Genomic DNA, 15,107 nt, shown 5'->3' on the forward strand with positions numbered 1-15,107 from the left:
TTTGCTTAAAAGGGAAAAACTTCCGAATACATGGTTTAAAAGCATTTACTGTAAGTTACTTTTAATGAAAGCTTCTGCCAAAAGAATTAGACTTAATCAGAAAAAAATGACAGAAATAACTGAAAACGTTTTCATGAAAAAAATCACTGTTTTTACAAGATGTATCAATGTGTGATTTTTTTCAAATAAAGTAAATCTAAATTTGTCGTCGCTGTTTTAATAAAACTGAAGTTCTTTTGTTGTCAGTGAAACTGTTGCAGGAACTGTGGGTTTTTTTGTGAAGGCAATACCAGCTTCCTGTCTGCTACTTTACCACCAAGAAAGGAAGTGCCTTGCAGTTTCTTATATCTGTGCAAATACGCTTGGTATGCGAAGCTGTTGTCAGTAAATCTGATGAAAATCTCCTTGAATCAGGTAAGGATTTTTCGGAGTTATGATTTTTTTTCTTTCACTCCAATATAGTTAGTAATAATATGTCATAATGTGTGATTACATGAAACGACTGAATGTGTACAGTACACCCTCAATGCTCCAGATGCTGATCACCAATAACTAAAATCAAGTGACAGAATCGATGTAAAGATGAAGGAAATGATGGGGACAAAAACGGAGCAACAAAGCGTCTCTGTTAAAACCAAAGAGTATCAAGGTATTCAAGGTAAGGACATTAAATTACCATTAATCATTAAAAGAAAAAGACTTTAGATTCAAAACTACAATTTGACACATATGCACTTATATCTTCGTCTTGCTTTATTAATCACTTTGTTCAAATAAGCACGTTTTTTTGGCTTTTTTCAGTTCCTTCTATTGAGGCTTTTGTTGAGCATTTTCACCCCAGTTTCACTGCTCAGAGTGGTGGAAGTGTGGTTGCACCTTCCATTATTGGTTCACAAATTGGCAACTTAAACATCAGTATCACCTCTACAGGTCAAGGTAAATACTGTATATAAAATGGATGCATGGTGAAATAGGGGTTTGGCCTCTGCTGATGTTTTCTTTTATTTTGCAGGATGTTATGTTTCATCAAGCGAAGAACAGATAAATGACAACGTGTGTACTCAGCAGCCACAAAGTGAGAATTTTCCTACTGTTTAAAACATTTCGAAAAGTTTACATTACACAACCCCCCTGACTGTTGAAAAAGTATCTTCTTGAAAATAATCTTTAAATGCATTTTCTGCAGATTTCAAGATAGCGGAATGTCAAGAGAAACTGAAAGTCTCTCTGAAGAGGAAGTTTAGTTACTTGGTTGAGGGTAACACATCAGGAGCCAACAAGATATCTCTCAATAAAATCTACACAGAGCTCTACATCACTGAGGGAGGATATGGGGAAGTCAATAAAGAGCATGAAGTGAGACAGATTGAGATTGCATCAAGGGTAACTGTGGTTCAGGAAAATCCAATCGACTGCAGTCACCTCTTTGTTCCTCTACCGGGCCGAGATCCCCACATAAGAACTGTAATCACAAGAGGAGTCGCTGGCATTGGAAAAACTGTGTCTACCAATAAATTCACTCTAGACTGGGCCGAGGGGACAGCAAACACCCACCTGGACTTTGTATTTCCCCTATCTTTTCGAGAGCTGAATCTGATGAGAAAGAAAATGTTCAGTTTTGTGGAGCTTCTAAGTGTCTTTTTCCCTGAAACAAAAGACACAGGGATCATGACTAATGGGAAAAGCAAAATGCTCTTCATTCTGGATGGTCTGGACGAGAGCCGCCTGTCGTTGGACTTCGACAAGAGTGAAATAACGTCAGATGTGACTCAGCCAACAACAGTTGCTGTGCTTCTGATCAACCTGATCAGGGGCAGACTGCTTCCTTCAGCTTTTATTTGGATTACATCCCGGCCAGTGGCTTCTAGTCAGATCCCTCGTGAGCACATAGATCTAGTGACTGAGGTGCGAGGGTTCAACAACCCACAAAAAGATGAGTACTTCAGAAGGAAAATCTGTGATGAAAACTTAGCAAACAGGGTAATCACTCATGTGAAATCCTGCAGGAGTCTCCACATCATGTGCCACATACCAGTCTTCTGTTTGATGGCAGCGAGCGTTCTTGAGAAAAAGTTGGTGAGCGACGACAGTAAAGACATGCCAAAGACTCTCACGCAAATGTACATACACTTCTTGTCTTTGTATGTGGAGAACACGAACAAGAGGCTGCCAAACCGAAGGGAGTCCAACGCTGACTGCACAAGAGCAAATCTCCTCTCTTTGGGTAAACTGGCCTTTAAAGAGCTCGAGAAGGGTCGGCTGATCTTCTATGAGAGCGACCTGATCCAGAATGGTATAAACGTCGCTCAAGCATCCATGTTCTCAGGGGTTTACACACAGATCTTTAATGAAGACCTCACATTGTGCAAGGAGAAGACGTTCTGCTTTGTGCATCTGAGCATTCAGGAGTTCTTTGCTGCCTTGTATGTTTTTCTCATGTTTCACAATGACAACATCAATGTCTTGGTCAAAAAGTCGTCCGTCTCCAGACGCTTGCTGTTCAGAGATTCTTCAGAGGTCATTCTCTACAAAGAAGCAGTGGAAAAGGCTTTGCGGTGTGAAAATGGACATTATGACATGTTTTTGCGCTTCCTTTTGGGCCTATCTATGGAGTCCAACCACACTCTGTTGAAACATCTGATGACCAGCAACAGAACAAAAAGCAGAACAAGAGCAGAGACCATTAAACACATCAAGGAGAAGATCAGGTCACTTCCATCCACAGAAAGGTGCCTCAATCTATTTCACTGTCTGAATGAGCTCAATGACATTTCTCTTCTGGAGGAGATTCAAAGCTTCCTCGGTTTGGGCAGTCTTGATGAAGCCAAACTGTCACCTGCCCAGTGGGCCACTCTGGTCTTTGTATTATTGACTTCAGAGGATGAACTGAGTCTGTTTGTGCTGAGCAACTACAACAGGTCAGAGGATTGTCTTCTGAGGATGCTGCCTGTTCTGAAAACAGCCATAGTGGCAAAGTAAGTAAGCAGATATGCCTTTACATCTGCACGGATATCGATGATAGCTGAACTTTCACATTCTGTTGAGTATGTGGAATGAGAGAGCCAAGAAACCGTGTAGAGGCTTATTTTAAACTAAGCTGTTGAACAACTATGCAGAAAGGTGTGTGTTGCTGAACTTTATAGCAGAAGCTGCAGAAATCCTGTTGACGTCACTAGTTGGCTGTGCAAGCAAGATTTGTTGTCTGGCTGCAGTTAATATGTAACTTAATATGTAAGAAACAACCAACAGGTGTCTAAATGCTTCTATTTGAAGTAAAAACATTCAATTATGCAAAACAATTTGTCTACAATCATTTTTTTCATAATGACAGTAGAAGAAATTTACTCATTTAATTGTAATTGTCCAGTTAAATTTATTTTTACAGTTTTCAGTCTTTGCTCAGTTTGCTATTCCCATGACATAAAATTAACACCAAATGAAATGTAAACGAGCGATATTTGTCGTATCAGCTTAGATAGTAATGTTGTATTTGAGCGTTGTCTTCACGGTTGGTTTTGTTGCACAACTGCGGTCAAAAATCTGTATTTTAATATGTAAACGGTAAAACTGTGCATGGTGTTAGCTCATCACGCTGTGATGAGCAGAGATGTATGCTGATAATTGGCTGCACGTCTAATATCAATGATTTACTTTTATCACACTGTCTTTCCTGTCACAGGCTAAATGCATGTAATCTTACTGTGACCTGCTGTGAAATCCTGGCAAGTGGCATCAGCTCATCTCAAATTACAGATCTGGACTTGAGTGACAACAACCTGGCAGATAAAGGAATAATATTGCTCTCCAGTGGACTGAAGAACAGCAAGCTGAAGACATTAAGGTTATGATCCAAAATGTTTCTTTTCTATTTTTCACGTTAATGAGCATTTATGGACATCAAATAATTGGTTTTAGCATTTCTTTTCTGGTCCTTTAGACTGAGAAGCTGCAACCTAACAGAGCTCAGCTCTGAAGCTGTGGCCTCAGTTATCAGCTCAGCCTCCTGTCAGCTGAAGGTTTTGGACCTCACTGACAATGACTTTCAGGACATTGGGGTCTCAAGAATTTCAGATGGACTGGCGAGTCCTCACTGTAAACTGGAAAGACTCAAGTGAGTACTTTGAGTGCAAGATACATTTTTTAACAAAAAGTGTATAGTACACACTTGTTGCTGTTGTCATGGAGACAAGTTGGATGAAATATCTGGTGTCTTGTCTTGAAGCTTGTCCCTGTGCAGAGTGACAGAGGAAGGCTGCACTTTCTTGGCATCTGCCTTGAAATCATCCCATTTGAGAGATCTCGACCTGAGTTACAACCACCCAGGAAACTTAGGCCTGGAGCTGCTCTCTGCTCTGCTGGATGACCCACAGTGCAGTCTGCAGAAACTCAGGTAGTAATGATGTTCAGTTATCCAGATACAAAGTTTACCAAACTTAGGAAGCACTCTCCTCATATCTGCTTCAGGATTGAGGCTGCATTAGTCACAACTAGCAACTAAACTGTCTGTGTCAAATAAAAATTAAGATTCAGCAGTCAGTTGAGTTATGGCAACAGGGCATCTTTCTTGTTAGTTAAACATGTTTCAGTGTAAGATAGTTTTCTTTCGATTCAAATGTGAATTTAGAAATATTATATTTGTGGAATGATTAAATGTCAGAAAACAATTGTTTCCTGTTGTGTTTTAGTGCGGAACAGTGTGGTGAATCCAGGATTCAGCCAGGTCCAAAGAAATGTAAGTATCCAGCAATTCGCTTCTAAAGTTTGAGTAACAATTGATACTCATTGACGTGGTCTGATAATTAATGTGCTTCATCAGATATGAAAAAACTCACCCTGGACCCAAACACAGCACACAAAGATCTGTCGCTTTCCGAAGGAAACAGGAGAGCGAACCGTTGGACAGCGCAGCCATGTCCGGATCACCCAGAAAGATTTGACTTCTGGAGACAGGTGTTGTGCAAGGAGGGACTGACTGGGCGCTGCTACTGGGAGACAGAATGGAGCGGGAGAGCTTTCATAGGAGTAGCTTACAGGCAGATGTGCAGAAAGGGGGAGAGTCACGACAGCTGGTTAGGACGAAATGGTTTCTCCTGGGGCCTGAGCTGTAATAAAGATGGCTACAAAGTCGTCCACAATGGCATGAACACTGCCATCACCACCCCACCCAACTCCAACAAAGTAGGAGTGTATCTGGACTGGTCAGCAGGGAAGCTTTCTTTCTACAGGGTCTGTTGTGGCGAACTGACTCTCCTCCATACCATCCACAGCACGTTCACTGAGCCTTTGTACCCAGGGTTTCAGCTCAGCTGGGTGGATTCCACAATTTATCTGTGCTAGCTGGGACTCTGAGGACAGCTTCATCCTGTCCACATAATATTCATAACATGTAACATAGTATTTTATTTATTCCTTATTTTGACCCATAAAATAAAATTTACCTTATTTATTTATTTATTTATTTATATCAGAACTTTGTTCCAAAATCTTGTGGAGATGTTTTTTTTTGTGCAACAGCATCCTTGAACAGCACTGTCAATAGTATAGAAGCTTGCCTTTCTGACTATTCAGAGAATAGGCCTTCCTCCTCTTTTTCAACCAACAGTGGCCCAATTTCCACTGGTATCCTGCAGGTCAACAGCACTGATGACAGTCGTGGGGCCTCGAAGTCAGTCTGGAAGTCAGATTGGGTGTGGAAGTCATGATTCGCATGTTTAATTTGGCATGTGTTTTACATCAGATGCCCTTCCTGACATAACCCTCTGCATTTATCCAGACTTGGGACTGGCACAAGAAGGCACTGGCTTGTGTCCCCTTGTGGTTGCATTTGTAAGTTAAAAAATAAAATACATATTGTCAAAACAATAAATCCTTACGTACAATGAAAATGTACCTGCTTATTAACATGTCCATAACATATGCAATGATCATAATTACACGACAACATGTCTTACAGTGAAGTAAAACCCCTGTGTACTGTGGGAACATCTGGAGCATTTTCGATGCCTTGGGAATGAGAACGGGCTGACTTAGCCCATTATAGTACAGCAGGGGGAGCAAAAGCAAGGTGCAGTACGGTGGCTTCATTTTAAGTCTCATGCTAGCACTGGCTTGAGTTGCATATTGAAGTTTGAAGTAACAGTTTGTAAGTGTTTGTAGAAATGCGTTGAAAATGTATCCTATTGTAGAGAGGTGCTGTCTATGCTTTTCTGTTTTGCTTTCTCTAAAACTTTACAGTAAAACTAAGCTTGAAAATGATCTGTTTGGGAAATTCAATAATAAGGTGCTTTGGTTTTGTACTCAGATCTGTAGGAGAGTGATGAACATACCACCAAAATTGCATGTTAGTAGAGCCCTTATATGGCACACATATTTATAATAGCTCTTTAAAAAAAATCTAAGTGTTATATGTCTGGAAAAAGAAAGTTCACCCGATCTTTGAAGACTGCTGGAGCATTAGTTAGCCCAAAAGACAACAGCTGCAGACCTAAGACAAACTGACACACATTAATAATACCACACCAAAATGGCACAGGTAGCCCAGTCTATTTGAGGTTGATGTTGGCAAACCCAAGAATAACACTAAAACTACTGGCACATATTGTTTTCCTAGCGGTTATCTGACATAATTAGATTGATAGGTACGGTCCGTTGGGTTATTCATGGCAGTGGGTGGCTGTCCAAGGATGGGAACTTTGACAAGTTTAGTCAAAGGTTTCACTTTAATGCCCAACCGCTGGACTACTTGGGAGTCTATGAAATAAAATCTCCAACTCAAAAAAGTTGGGACGATGTGTAAAATGTAAATAAAAACAGAATGCAATGATTTGCAATTCTCATCAACCCATATTTTATTCTCATGTTTACCATAGTGTAGCACCCCCTGTTCATTTAATAACTGTCTGTTAACTTGTAGAAAGTGAGGGGACCAGTTGCTGGAGTTTTAGGAGAGGAATGTTGTCCCATTCTTGTCTGATGCAGGATTCTAGCTGCTCAATAGTCTCGGGCCTTTGTTAAAAGGCTTTTGTTTTTTGTTTTATGATGTGCCTAATATTTTCTATTGGTGAAAGGTCTGGACTGCAGCCAGTCCACAGGACACTGCGTGCCATATGATACAGCTTTAACTTACATTTGTGGATTTCACAGCAAACTGTGTTAACAGACAAATATTTCTGGAAGTGTTCCTGAGCCAATGCAATGGTGTCCAATAGAGAATCATTCCTGTTTTAATGCAGTGCCACCCGAGGGCCTGAAGATCACGCTCATCCAATTTTGACACAGTAATTTCTCCTGATTCTCTGAATCTTTTGATGGTATTATATACTGAAGTCTTCACAATTTCACGTTGAGTAACATTTTTCTGAAATTGTTCCACAATCTTTAGTTTGGTGAACCTCATTTTTACATTCAAGAGGCTCAGTACCCAAGCAAAGTGACGGCAGATGGGGGAGACTAAACTGTGGCTGAGGTGGGTAGCGGAGTGAGGAGAACTGGGTAATGAATGCACTACAGTGTTCTGTCTCACCTGTATATCAGTCAGTAGGAGTTGTCCTAGCCGTTGTGTTGATGGAATGGAGAGACAATCTCTAAAATTCTTCTGAGTTCTTTGATCCTCAGACCCTCTTCCTTGAAATATTTAGAGTGACCCCAATGCTTGTGGTCCAACCTGTCAGCCTCGCTAGGTCCATTCTATGTACTGAGACAAGTTGAGACTCAAGTGTGTGAAAACTACCAAGACAGGTGGGGGTAGGGAAAAGGGCTTTATTTAAAAAAGATGACAAGGTATTTTTGGATGACAAAAGGGTTTGTCTAAGTCTTTGAGTACCTCACAGACAGAGAACAACATGGTGAGAAACAGGAAGAGCAAAACAAATGCATGGCATGGAAATCATGACCACTTTGTTGTTGACATGTTATATAGATATATCGATGACACTGACATTCTACGTTCATATTCTATAAGTCAGCTGTGACAATGGTCAAAAATATAAGGTATTAAGTAGCAACAACAGCTGTTGCCCTTGTCTATACTCATAAGCACTCTATGCTAGTTGAACTTTGTGCTGTTGTGCCCAATTTTACCCTGCAAGATGTGATACGTGACCAGTAACCAACTACAGCTGCACCTTAAATACTCAAGTAAATAATTTACTAATGTTCAGTCACTTTTGAAACTGTTCTTGTGAATCTGTGTAACGACCGTGGAGCCAAGTAAAACCACAATCCTGTTTGCTTAATTACCAACAAGGTAAACTGCAAAAACCAGTTACTTAAACCAGTTCAAATGCCATTGTAGTTTGCATATGACTAGCTGCTGTCAGCATTTGAATCAGATGGAAGTTGTTGAATCAGGTAAGGAGTTTCTTGAATTTTGGATTTTCTCAATTTCATGACAGAAAACCATCATCCTATCATTTGTATTCATTTTGTTAAATATGTGATTTTTATGAAGTAACTGATTGAATGTGTAAAGTAAACATTAAATTAGGAATAAAAATTCTTGTGGCAAAGAACGGGAGTAGTCGTCATGAAAAGAAAAGGAGAAAATTGAGAATTCAGATAACAATTGTATGTACAATTTGCCACATTATGCGAAGATAAACCAGGTGTATCTTCATCTTGCTTTATTATTATTTTTGCTCCAATTTGGGTTTTAGAAAATGTTAAAGTTGATATTTGTGGATTTTTCAGTTTCATCTGTTCATGCTGAGGTTCAGCATTTTTGTCCCAGCCTCTCTGCTCAGAGCAGCGGCAACGTTGTTGCTCCTTCCATTATTGGTTCAAAAATTGGCAACTTAAACATCAGTATCACCACTACAGGTCCAGGTAAATACTAGGTATAAAATGTGGGTGTAGGTAAAATAGGGGATTGGACTCTGGTGATGTTTTCCTTCATTTTGCAGGAGAATATGTTTCATCAGAGGAAACATCCAACGTCATTGATGTCCAGCAACCACAAAGTGAGAATTTCCCTCATCGTATGACAATTAGAAATTTAACATATTGATAAAAGACTTTTATTGTTGTAAAAGTATCTTCTTAAAAATAATCTTTAAATGCATTTTCTCTTCCAGATTTCAAGATAGTGGAATGTCAAGAGAAACTGAAAGTCTCTCTGAAGAGGAAGTTTAGTTACTTAGTTGAGGGTAACACGACAGGAGCCAACAAGATACCTCTCAATAAAATCTATACAGAGCTGTACATCACTGAGGGAGGATATGGGGAAGTCAATAAAGAGCATGAAGTGAGACAGATTGAGATTGCATCAAGGGTAACTGTGGTTCAGGAAAATCCAATCGACTGCAGTCACCTCTTTGTTCCTCTACCGGGCCGAGATCCCCACATAAGAACTGTAATCACAAGAGGAGTCGCTGGCATTGGAAAAACTGTGTCTACCAATAAATTCACTCTAGACTGGGCCGAGGGGACAGCAAACACCCACCTGGACTTTGTATTTCCCCTATCTTTCCGAGAGCTGAATCTGATGAGAAAGAAAACTTTCAGTTTTGTGGAGCTTCTCAGTGTCTTTTTCCCTGAAACAAAAGACACAGGGATCATGACTAATGGGAAAAGCAAAATGCTCTTCATTCTGGATGGTCTGGACGAGAGCCGCCTGTCGTTGGACTTCGACAAGAGTGAAATAACGTCAGATGTGACTCAGCCAACAACAGTTGCTGTGCTTCTGATCAACCTGATCAGGGGCAGACTGCTTCCTTCAGCTTTTATTTGGATTACATCCCGGCCAGTGGCTTCTAGTCAGATCCCTCGTGAGCACATAGATCTAGTGACTGAGGTGCGAGGGTTCAACAACCCACAAAAAGATGAGTACTTCAGAAGGAAAATCTGTGATGAAAACTTAGCAAACAGGGTAATCACTCATGTGAAATCCTGCAGGAGTCTCCACATCATGTGCCACATACCAGTCTTCTGTTTGATGGCAGCGAGCGTTCTTGAGAAAAAGTTGGTGAGCGACGACAGTAAAGACATGCCAAAGACTCTCACGCAAATGTACATACACTTCTTGTCTTTGTATGTGGAGAACACGAACAAGAGGCTGCCAAACCGAAGGGAGTCCAACGCTGACTGCACAAGAGCAAATCTCCTCTCTTTGGGTAAACTGGCCTTTAAAGAGCTCGAGAAGGGTCGGCTGATCTTCTATGAGAGCGACCTGATCCAGAATGGTATAAACGTCGCTCAAGCATCCATGTTCTCAGGGGTTTACACACAGATCTTTAATGAAGACCTCACATTGTGCAAGGAGAAGACGTTCTGCTTTGTGCATCTGAGCATTCAGGAGTTCTTTGCTGCCTTGTATGTTTTTCTCATGTTTCACAATGACAACATCAATGTCTTGGTCAAAAAGTCGTCCGTCTCCAGACGCTTGCTGTTCAGAGATTCTTCAGAGGTCATTCTCTACAAAGAAGCAGTGGAAAAGGCTTTGCGGTGTGAAAATGGACATTATGACATGTTTTTGCGCTTCCTTTTGGGCCTGTCTATGGAGTCCAACCACACTCTGTTGAAACATCTGATGACCAGCAACAGAACAAAAAGCAGAACAAGAGCAGAGACCATTAAACACATCAAGGAGAAGATCAGGTCACTTCCATCCACAGAAAGGTGCCTCAATCTATTTCACTGTCTGAATGAGCTCAATGACATTTCTCTTCTGGAGGAGATTCAAAGCTTCCTCAGTTTGGGCAGTCTTGATGAAGCCAAACTGTCACCTGCCCAGTGGGCCACTCTGGTCTTTGTATTATTGACTTCAGAGGATGAACTGAGTCTGTTTGTGCTGAGCAACTACAACAGGTCAGAGGATTGTCTTCTGAGGATGCTGCCTGTTCTGAAAACAGCCATAGTGGCAAAGTAAGTAAGCAGATATGCCTTTACATCTGCACGGATATCGATGATAGCTGAACTTTCACATTCTGTTGAGTATGTGGAATGAGAGAGCCAAGAAACCGTGTAGAGGCTTATTTTAAACTAAGCTGTTGAACAACTATGCAGAAAGGTGTGTGTTGCTGAACTTTATAGCAGAAGCTGCAGAAATCCTGTTGACGTCACTAGTTGGCTGTGCAAGCAAGATTTGTTGTCTGGCTGCAGTTAATATGTAACTTAATATGTAAGAAACAACCAACAGGTGTCTAAATGCTTCTATTTGAAGTAAAAACATTCAATTATGCAAAACAATTTGTCTACAATCATTTTTTTCATAATGACAGTAGAAGAAATTTACTCATTTAATTGTAATTGTCCAGTTAAATTTATTTTTACAGTTTTCAGTCTTTGCTCAGTTTGCTATTCCCATGACATAAAATTAACACCAAATGAAATGTAAACGAGCGATATTTGTCGTATCAGCTTAGATAGTAATGTTGTATTTGAGCGTTGTCTTCACGGTTGGTTTTGTTGCACAACTGCGGTCAAAAATCTGTATTTTAATATGTAAACGGTAAAACTGTGCATGGTGTTAGCTCATCACGCTGTGATGAGCAGAGATGTATGCTGATAATTGGCTGCACGTCTAATATCAATGATTTACTTTTATCACACTGTCTTTCCTGTCACAGGCTAAATGCATGTAATCTTACTGTGACCTGCTGTGAAATCCTGGCAAGTGGCATCAGCTCATCTCAAATTACAGATCTGGACTTGAGTGACAACAACCTGGCAGATAAAGGAATAATATTGCTCTCCAGTGGACTGAAGAACAGCAAGCTGAAGACATTAAGGTTATGATCCAAAATGTTTCTTTTCTATTTTTCACGTTAATGAGCATTTATGGACATCAAATAATTGGTTTTAGCATTTCTTTTCTGGTCCTTTAGACTGAGAAGCTGCAACCTAACAGAGCTCAGCTCTGAAGCTGTGGCCTCAGTTATCAGCTCAGCCTCCTGTCAGCTGAAGGTTTTGGACCTCACTGACAATGACTTTCAGGACATTGGGGTCTCAAGAATTTCAGATGGACTGGCGAGTCCTCACTGTAAACTGGAAAGACTCAAGTGAGTACTTTGAGTGCAAGATACATTTTTTAACAAAAAGTGTATAGTACACACTTGTTGCTGTTGTCATGGAGACAAGTTGGATGAAATATCTGGTGTCTTGTCTTGAAGCTTGTCCCTGTGCAGAGTGACAGAGGAAGGCTGCACTTTCTTGGCATCTGCCTTGAAATCATCCCATTTGAGAGATCTCGACCTGAGTTACAACCACCCAGGAAACTTAGGCCTGGAGCTGCTCTCTGCTCTGCTGGATGACCCACAGTGCAGTCTGCAGAAACTCAGGTAGTAATGATGTTCAGTTATCCAGATACAAAGTTTACCAAACTTAGGAAGCACTCTCCTCATATCTGCTTCAGGATTGAGGCTGCATTAGTCACAACTAGCAACTAAACTGTCTGTGTCAAATAAAAATTAAGATTCAGCAGTCAGTTGAGTTATGGCAACAGGGCATCTTTCTTGTTAGTTAAACATGTTTCAGTACTCATCCAAAACGCTTTTTCAGGTTGAGGAAAGATGGTTAGAGAACCCCAAATATGTCCTATAAGATGGTTTTCTTTCGATTCTAATATCAATGTAGAGATATTATATTTGTGAAATGATGAAATGTCAGAAGACAATTGTCTCTTCTTGTGTTTTAGTGATGAACAGTGTGGTGAATCCAGGATTCAGCCAGGTCCAAAGAAATGTAAGTATCCAGCAATTCAATTCTAAACTTGGAGTAACAATTGATACTCATTGACGTGGTCTGATAATTAATGTGCTTCATCAGATATGAAAAAACTCACCCTGGACCCAAACACAGCACACAAAGATCTGTCGCTGTCCGAAGGAAACAGGAGAGCGAACCGTTGGACAGCGCAGCCATATCCCGATCACCCAGAAAGATTTGACTTCTGGAGACAGGTGTTGTGCAAGGAGGGACTGACTGGGCGCTGCTACTGGGAGACAGAATGGAGCGGGAGAGCTTTCATAGGAGTAGCTTACAGGCAGATGTGCAGAAAGGGGGAGAGTCACGACAGCTGGTTAGGACGAAATGGTTTCTCCTGGGGCCTGAGCTGCAATAGAGATGGCTACGAAGTCGTCCACAATGGCATAAAAACTGCCATCACCACCCCACCCAACTCCAACAAAGTAGGAGTGTATCTGGACTGGTCAGCAGGGAAGCTTTCTTTCTACAGGGTCTGTTGTGGCGAACTGACTCTCCTCCATACCATCCACAGCACGTTCACTGAGCCTTTGTACCCAGGGTTTCAGCTCAGCTGGGTGGATTCCACAATTTATCTGTGCTAGCTGGGACTCTGAGGACAGCTTCATCCTGTCCACATAATATTCATTCAACATTTATTCATCGAAGCTTTTGAAGCCTCTTGTGATACAGAATCACTGAACCGCACTGTGCAGAGATATTTGCTTGCAGAAGTTGTCGAGCCTGGCTCGCCCCACCTGACCGATCAGAGAATTAAAAATTTTTTATGCTTGATTAATAATTGTTGGAGCATTGTGATTTATTGTAATGTTTAAATGATGACTTGCTAGTTCTTATTCTACAGTGTCCGATAATGGCACATCCCAAAGCTTTAAATGATGACATTTATTATGTCCTTTGGGGTCTCGTGGATGCAACAGGTACCTCTCATCATAACATCCTGTGTTGCAGTTGTGGAAACATCACAGATAGGTTGAATTTACACACAATACAGGGTGTAGTCCAGTAGCTATTGCACTTTCTTCTCCAGATAATTCTTACACAATCTGGAAGAATGCTTGGGGTTGTTGTCTTGCTGAAAAATGAAGTTATTTCCAATCAGCCATTGCCTGCACCACCTTCTTCAGTATGGAGTTTGGATCTATGATGCCTTGTTTTGTGATCTTTTTACAAACATTCCATTGAATAAAACCAACAAAATATAATACAAATACAAAACTGTGCATGTTTTTTCAAACTTTTTCTCGGAAGTGTACTTTGGTACATTCATTCATGGTTCCCAGAGAATGACTTCCCATTGCTTAGTAATCCCCCTTTTCCTGTAGGTTGTCATAGGTTTGTGTAAAATGTCTCAAAATCATTTTGATGGACTTTCATAAAATCTAGATATTTGTGTTGCTCCTCATTCTTGAATTCAATATTTAAAAATTTAAATTGGGGATTTTACTTGTGGTTCATGGACAATTTCTTGCAAAACGAATGATGTTGAGTCTTAGCTGTGGGTTGGGTTTAGTGTTAAATAGAAAGTTGCACTTAAATGTACAAAGAAACTAATGCTTTTCACACGAACCCTTTCCAGCCAAAGAAAGTTTCAATAAACACGGCAGTGTTGAGAAATGCAAAGCACAAAAATAAAAAAAATCCATTCACAAAAATAAAACTAAATGTATGTGCTAATACTAAAAGGAGGCACTTTAAAATTATTTTGTAATTTGGAAAAACCAAAGAAAATCTGTCTATACAAAAAATGTAGATTGTAGAAGTATTTTATGACATTTAAAATATACACAGAATGTGTAGTAAAGCCTTTCATCTGCTGCGACACAGGTAAAGCACAATGTGGAGATTGACTGTCAACAAACAAGTCAGTCTCTTCCTCATCTGAGCCACGAGTAGCTAAATGACAGAAGTGAACAAACTGGAAATGAGACTCACGAATCTGCATTCCTGAGCAAACTAAAACAAGTTTTGTTTCTCGAGATCAGAGACCAGTTGTTCAGTATGAAGAAAACACAAACGTTATAGCGTATAGTATTTATATTAAACCTTTAGCAGGTTTTTTAAATGATAAAATTGTTTTTAAAAAATCATATTACATTAAAACCTTTGAGACATTAGATCATGACAACGTCCCTCTGACTGAATTAATTACATTCTTAAACCTTTGTGATCTGGTAGGCAAAGACCTAAAGCGCCTCCCAGAGGGTATCAGTGTGATGAGATGATGAGCAGGGCGAGAGGGGTCAAAGGTGATTTTTGTTGCTTGTTGTGTTATGGATCTGAAGTAGTGTTTCTGTGGATGGGAGTGTGTGACCATTGATTTTAGATTCTAGCATGTGGTGTAGTTTTTTACGTGAACACGAGTCCAAATTACTGTTCCAGACTGTTATTAAGGAGGTGATTATACT

At 40.3% G+C, this 15,107-nt stretch overlaps 1 protein-coding gene across 1 annotated transcript; it reads left to right on the forward strand.

The window, feature by feature from the left end:
• Positions 1-307: 307 nt before the first annotated feature.
• On the forward strand, positions 308-14,008 carry LOC137106079 (uncharacterized). Its single transcript, XM_067489093.1, has 20 exons — positions 308-414; positions 536-658; positions 802-936; positions 1,013-1,075; positions 1,187-2,975; positions 3,680-3,841; positions 3,938-4,111; positions 4,223-4,390; positions 4,686-4,732; positions 4,817-5,336; positions 5,603-5,687; positions 8,331-8,349; positions 8,689-8,823; positions 8,901-8,957; positions 9,072-10,860; positions 11,565-11,726; positions 11,823-11,996; positions 12,108-12,275; positions 12,632-12,678; positions 12,763-14,008. Exons 2-20 carry the CDS (start codon positions 583-585, stop codon positions 13,281-13,283), a joined length of 6,291 nt encoding a protein of 2,096 aa, XP_067345194.1. The 5' UTR covers positions 308-414; positions 536-582; the 3' UTR covers positions 13,284-14,008.
• Positions 14,009-15,107: the final 1,099 nt, after the last annotated feature.

The sequence above is a fragment of the Channa argus genome, chromosome 20 (genome assembly GCF_033026475.1).
Source record: "Channa argus isolate prfri chromosome 20, Channa argus male v1.0, whole genome shotgun sequence".
In the NCBI taxonomy this organism is placed as follows: Eukaryota; Metazoa; Chordata; class Actinopteri; order Anabantiformes; family Channidae; genus Channa; species Channa argus.